The following is a 7,500-nucleotide window of genomic DNA, read 5'->3' as shown; positions in this document are numbered from 1 at the left end:
TATATGACTGGGTGTGACTTAACAGTACTGAGAGGGACTGCAGTTATATACTGCAGTAACCCACTTTTGTGCCGGAGACAACTACTTGATCTGACGCACCTTCTCTGGCGAGAAAACAGTGAAACTCTCACATATGCACATGGCCTAAACACACCCATATCCGACTTCACAATATACACACACACACACACACACACACACACACAGAAAAAGTTGTTTTCCCAAATTAATAAAGGCAGTCTTTCACATACCTTCACAGACACAGAATATACACAGACATATTTAAACCCACACAATATAACACACACACACACACACACACACACACACACACACACACACACACATGAAATGCCCAGGTTAAACTGTAAACTGCAGAGCGAATGAAGATCTACAACCAAGAAATCTGACTTTCATGACCTATTCTTTGACGCCACAAGAAGAGGTCAAAGGTTAAGGTTAATCTGTGAACCCAGACTGCTATTTCATCCCTGAGAAAGTGTGAGACCATATGCTTGAGTGTTTAGGAGACTACGCATGCTATATATCTGTCACACATACACCTTCCATGCTGAAATACTCACTCCAAGACTTGCATAGCTTCATCGGACATTACATCTGAATTGTCTTTTACCAACTAGCCTAAGGGGTGTATGTGTGTTTTTTAGGGGGTGGGTTGGTGTTATCAACAGAACAACCTAATTCATGTCTTGTGACAAGTCATTCAGTCCCTTTATTGCACCAATAAACTGCAGTGTTGAGTGGTGATCCTCTAATATCATCACCCCATGATACATAATATCCACATTGAATGAGTTACTGTGAATAGAGGCAGAAGAAGAGTGAAATAGAGTGAGTTACTGTGAACAGAGGAAGAAGAAGAGTGAAATAGAGTGAGTAACTGTGAACAGAGGCAGACGAGTGTGATAGAGTGAGACACAAACTCTCACACACACACACACACCAGTGGCGGCTGGTGGTTTTTAAAGTGAGGGAGGAAGGACTGCGCGCTTGGTTGCCATTGGCCCGTTTGTACTGTTGGTGGCATAAGTATGTGAGACTCAAGTTGTTTCAGGGTGTTTTGGTGAACTACAGCACAAAATAGCCGGGAGGGATAATTTTGTGAATAAAATTGATAAATTCACCAGTGGCAGCATTGTACTTTGAAAGCTGGTGGGCAGCATGTCTTTGATGGACTAGTCCAGGCCAGAAGGAAAGGATGCAAAGGCAATTAGTCAAATCAGGACTACTCTTGATTTGTAAAACTAAATAAAAGATTCTGGGCCAATCATTGGGCCTATTTTTTCCACTCAATGACTGAAGCTATTGGTTGTAATATGTCTGATTATTTTCAGCTACAATTGTTTTAAGAAGAATGAAGACACAAGACCATAATTGATGCCATTTCAAATGCATCATGCTCTGAATCATTCACTTACATCCTTTTTCTCAAGTATTATTGGCTAGAAAAACGACGTTCCTGAATTGTACCGTGGTCATCAACATAGCGCAAGATGACAGACAGCTGAGAATGACAGCTAATGTCTGTGGTCTCGTCAATTTGCCAGGAAAAGAAGTGTGCCCAGTTAAGTTCCTTTTCTAGCTGTTTCAATCGAATGCTGAATGGCTGCAATTAGATCGTTCTGGATTGTTTTTGACATGCCTGTGAGAAGACGGTGGAGCTTTCCAGATGTTCTGCCAGAACACGGTCATACTTCGCTATCACCTCCGCAAGTTCCCTGTAATTGCCCTTGTTGTCAGAATTTTCCCCTTCGTTATGCCCCCTGAAAGACAACTCTAGCATGCCTAGGTAAGCCGTTGCATCTAACAGACGTTTTACCACCTCCCTATTGTCACGCACTTTAGCGTTGTGCTGTTGAATTTGCAGCCGCACACCCTCACCCACTAACCGCTCTATAGGCATGGTGCCGCCTAGCAATGAAAGGCGGATAGCAGCACCAACGTGGTCTTGACATTTGTCGTGGCGCTTGGTTGCCCTGTCAATATTTTTTATATCAGTAAATCCATGAAAAGACCACGTTGGAGAGTTGACATTCATTAGTAAACAGGGCCAGCAATATAACCGATTGTTGGTAATGCTACCAGTCACCCACGAGTAGCCTACCTAGCAAACCATGTAGCACTTACGACACTGACTCTGCCGTTGCTTTTGGTGATTTCAATCTTTGGAATTGGTCTACCTGTTGCTTTAATGGCCAACTTGTCATTGTAACTCACCCCATGGAATGGTTTCTGTAATAAAACATGTACAATGTCCTCGGTTTCCATAGTTTACTTTATTTGCTAATTTGCTAATGTGTTCTCATTATTAAAATGATCAGATATTCTTGCTTAACTGTGTCTCTTAGACTGAGCAGATTCAGTGTTGCCAACTTTTCTGTGAGGAAAGTAGCTGTAAACCCTCTGAAAAGTCGCCAGAAGTCGCTAGATGACGTAATCAACTAATTTGCATAATATGTAAATAAGCTGCGGATGCGCACAATATGCAATTCTGAAGGGGTAACACTAATATTTTTCCCGCGAATACAAAGTTCTAATATGTTGCTGTTATTTCGTCAGACTGCGCTATGTGAGTGGAGAGGAGACCATGTCAGCCCTCGCTGTTCTCAGCTCTCGTGAGATCAGTTGTAACATGAACTGCAGAACAGGATATGTGAGATGCTTTTTCAGTGCTTTGTCAACACAAAAATCCACCAAATGAAAAAAAAAAAAGTCGCTAGATTTGTCGCTAGTCGCTTTTTGCTAAAAAAGTCGCCAAGGGGGTCTGAAAAGTCGCCAGATATAGAGACAAAGTCGCTAAGTTGGCAACACTGAGCAGATTATCTTTCGTAGCCTAGATTTGAGGGGATAACCCCACCCACCATATCCAGGGCCTCTGCTTATTGGTTTATAGCGCAGACGTGACTCCAGCCTATTCGTTAATAGATTTTAGCGCTATCCAGACCCCTAAACTAGTCACACCCTCTCAGAGGAGGATCGTCCTCCTCTCTGCCATTGAAGTCAACGCATTCCACGAGCCGCCAGCGCAGGCAGAGAAATGCATGGGAGTCAATGGAGGGTAGAGGGAGGAAGGTCCTCCGGCAGTAATTTTCGATAGCGATAGGGGGTGCTAATGTCATCTTTACCCAGGGAAACTAACATTACATATACAAAGGTATTAAAGTAGTCCTATTTAAGGGTTTTAATTAATCACAGTAGTCTGGGCAAAGTACACTTTTTATTCTCAAAATGTTAAGGAGGATCTTCCTCCGTCTCCTCAATGGAGAAGCCTCCACTGACACACACACACACACACACACACACACACACATGTGCTAGTGGCACGCCAATCCTGCCGCGGGTGGGGCGATAACACATTCTCACACTTCTCACACTCTTTACCCCCAGCAGGGGGTAGGAGGTGTTCCTGCCTCCCCCCCTCACACACACACACACCCCTGAGCATATCTACACATGCTCACACACATGCACACGCCCTGCTGAGAGCGCAGCATGACCCCAGGTCAGGACCTCCACACTGCAGCTGGGGGTGTTGGAGGAGCAGCCATCCTGCTTGTGTGTGAACACAGATGAGGTGGGAATCGCTACTGCAACAACTGCTTACATGACGTTAAATCATGACTTAAATTATGTTACATAATGAGAGAAAAAATATGTTTTCTTTTTTTAATTCTTCTCCCTAACTTGTGTTTACTAATGAGTGTTTATTATGTGAATGCTAGGGCAAATGGACTTTAAAGACTAGCTCAAGCTTTTCCCTGATTGGTTTTTACTCAGCTACCTGAAAATGTTTTGGCAATAACCTGTACCTTTGTGCAAGTGCATCTAAATTGCATTGAATTGAATGAAATTGAGTGTCAGAGGAGCACGCCACCTAAAGGCATCCTCGTTTAACACATTGCGCTACTGATCACATGCTAATCAACTTCATGCAAGACTGCTGCATGACTGTTGTGAGTGTGTGTGTGTGTGTGTGTGTGTGTGTGCGCGCACCCTCAGTTAAACATTTGTGGAGCATCACAGTCATCTGCAACTGATCTGTCACGTTGTTTGTCCGTCCTTTGTGTGCTGTCCCTGTCTTCAAAGTGTGAGTGTCAGAGGACGCGGTGTCGGCTTAATGATTTCCTTCCTGCTGAGGGGCTCTGTGTTGAATGGGGCCCAAGGGCTTGCAAGGTCCGAAGCCCGGGGCCCCCTTTCCTGTGAAACTATTTTCAGGAGCTCCAAGACGTCTTACAGCGTCTGGAAGCTTCTGGAAGGGATGTTGGAGGGGCCAGAGTGCCCCGAAAGAGAGGAAGCGGAACGAGGGTGGAGAGTGGAGGAGAGGAGAGCACAATAAAGAAAAGGGAGAAGATCTCCTGTAGAACTAGGGGCTGGTCTGTCCAATGAACTCCAACCACACACACTGAAAAGTCTCAGGGAGACCAGTTTCCCAAACAAGTTGTAGGTCATTGGAGGAGTACAGCATGACATGTATCAAACACGTGCGTGCAGACACACACATACCTACATAAATACACATTCAAACACAAAATGCTACCACACACACACACACACACACACACACACACACACACACACACACACACACACACACACACACACACACACACACACAAACACACACACACACACACAAACACACAGCGGCACACTCGTGGTCTCCACGCTGGCACAAAGCTCTTTGAACAGCTTGCAGTATTAAGGCCCCCCAAAAATAGCAGAAAGCACTGAAGCATCAAAGCGGAAAAACAAAAACAGCCCCATTATCTCACATCATTACCAGGCACATCTATCAATGAGTTATCATTCATCATTATCCTTTAACCACATGCATATCCCGTCTCTGTTAGACGAGACCTCTCTGGATCTCACAGCATTCAATGGTTTAAACCAACCCATTAATGATGTGTTACCTAGGTTACTGCGATCAATTGTTATATGATTGATGATCACGTATCGGAGTTTTACGTGCGTTGACTAATCCAGCACATACTGATGTCTGGCACTGTGCGTTGATTAATCCAGCACATACTGATGTCTAGCACTGTGCGTTGATTAATCCAGCACATACTGATGTCTAGCACAGTGCGTTGATTAATCCAGCGCCACACTGGCACCTGGATGCCTCTCGTCAGAATAACCCACATTTTAGGTAGGTCACACAACCCTGGCTACATCCCTGTAATATCCCTATGAGCCATTTGTTTGTAATATTATCCTATGTAATACACCATCTATGAGTTAACAATCTATATGTTTACCACATATCTGTCCATTGGGAAACTTGATATTACTCTGATGTAAACATTTCACTGGGGTACTTGTCTGAAGTAGAGTATGTAGGTCCACTGAGAGTATAAAGCCACTGTGTGTCTCTACTGAGGTATATTTGCATCCACCCCGTATTGATTATTGTAGTCAAAGCCTGAATCTCTCTATTTGCCCCACATGACAGAGTGTGTTTGTGTGTATGTGCCTGCCTTTACCTGTCAGTGTGTGTTTGTGTGTATGTGCCTGCCTCTACCTGTCACTGAAAACGAGCAAAGTGATAACAGGCAAACAATGGGCCATACATGAACTAAAGCTTATTTAATAACAAATCAAAATCAATTTAGCTAATTTAATACCATGGATTGGTCAGCGCAATCCTCCCAAGTGCCACATGATAGCTTTAGTTCATGCCCAACAGACTCGTTCGTCATTCGCTGCTTTGCTCGATCAGGGCCACATCCCTGCCAGATCAGGGCCACATCCCTGCCAGATCTGGGCCACATCCCTGCCAGATCAGGGCCACATCCCTGCCAGATATGGGCCACATCCCTGCCAGATCAGGGCCACATCCCTGCCAGATATGGGCCACATCCCTGCCAGATCAGGGCCACATCCCTGCCAGATCAGGGCCACATCCCTGCCAGATCAGGGCCAAATACATTCCCTTAGGATGCTGTCAGTGGTGCATATGTCATGGCGCTCTGGAACGGTTTCCGGCTCTGATCAGGCCCAGGTGCAGCCGTGTGGCCCCGTGCCAGTCCAGAGCCAGATGTGTTCTTAGCCAGATGTGTCTTGGCGCCGGTGTCGCCTACCTTTCCCCGTGGGGAAGAAGCAGTCCATGTCCACGCTGCTGCGGGAGTGGGAGACGGAGAGGGTGGCGCTGGGCACGAGGCCCTCCAGCGGCGGCGAGCGCTCCGTCGTCCGCACCAGGCACCATCCGGGCCGCTCGCCAGACCTCTCCAGCAGCTCCACCGTCTGGCCCGACTGGACCGACAGCTCCGCGGGCCCACCCGCCACAAAGTCCTGCAGGACCACGGTCTGTTCACAGCCGCCAGACAGCTGGGGAAAGAGAGAGAGAGAGAAACTTTACTAAAGCTTTACTAAAAAAACACAAACATTTAAAAATAAGAGAAACTTTACTACAAAATTTCAAAACATGTTATTTAAAAGTGAAGAGTGATACAGGCTGAAGGGAAAAGGAAGAGAGAGAGAAATACAACAGGACATATAGAGCGTAATATTACTTTACATATTGCTGCCAAACTTTGTAATAATCAATCAATCTTCTGAACAGAATGAAAATCAATTGAAAGAGCAAGAGATAGAATACAGACAGAAACTGTTACTCAACCACAGATCATGTATGAGTCATACATATGGAATGCTGTGTTAATGTGTGGTTTATACTAACTGCTTTGAAGAGCCAATGATTATTGGTCAGTGAGGAGGGAATCATTACCATAGACTGGCACTGTGAACGAGTGGACAGTACATTGACTGAACCTTGACACCAATATATTTTTTGCTACAGTGGACATACTGTATGAGTAATAACACGATCAGCACTGCCTGACACTCTGCAGTGAATAAGGCACTGTATGTGTGTGTGTGTGTGTGTGTGTGTGTGTGTGTGTGTGTGTGTGCGTGTGAAAAATCTGTTTACACCTTTATGGGTTCATCAGTTAAGCATTAATTAACCAGACACACAACCCATGACCAGTCTGTAGGGCTCTGTGGGGCAGGAGTGATTTAGAGACTGATAGTGCAGAGCACACCCTGCAAGCACAGAGGCTAGGCTAACCCCAGATCCACATCAGATGACACCCAAACCTGAGGCAGAGTCAGTACCGTTCTGGAGCGTTAGACCTTCCTCCCATTTATGTAAAACCGATACATCCACACACAACCTCAAAGGTTCAGGGTAAAAAAGCATTTCTACAATGTGCCTAAATGTCTCCTAAATAGAAAATCCCCCCCCCCGCCCGCATTTGAAAGAGGAAGACAAAAACAAGTGGCTGGAGACACACGGCTGGAATCAGACATCTGAGAGACACGCCCACACTCTCATGCCTGTCTGTATCCATCCCTCCATTTTTAAAAGGAAGTGACTCTGCCCTGCTATGTGAGGGAAAAGAGAGAGAGTAAGAGAGAGAGATGAGAGAGAGAGAAGGAGAGAGATGAGAGATTGAGAGCAAGAGAGAGAGCTAA

The 7,500-nt window shown here is 45.3% G+C and overlaps 1 protein-coding gene across 1 annotated transcript in view; it reads right to left on the bottom strand.

Moving 5' to 3' along the window:
• Positions 1-7,500, bottom strand: part of kalrnb (kalirin RhoGEF kinase b) — a gene marked incomplete at its 5' end in the record, with an annotated part of 80,190 nt that overhangs the window by 15,214 nt on the left and 57,476 nt on the right. The window contains one exon of the mRNA XM_080834118.1: positions 6,105-6,351. Coding sequence (XP_080690244.1) covers positions 6,105-6,351 — 247 coding nt within the window. The remainder of the gene's footprint in view (positions 1-6,104; positions 6,352-7,500) is intronic.

This window comes from Sprattus sprattus (genome assembly GCF_963457725.1).
Source record: "Sprattus sprattus genome assembly, chromosome: 3".
NCBI classification, from domain to species: Eukaryota; Metazoa; Chordata; class Actinopteri; order Clupeiformes; family Clupeidae; genus Sprattus; species Sprattus sprattus.
This window is presented reverse-complemented; position numbering and strand designations above follow the sequence as displayed.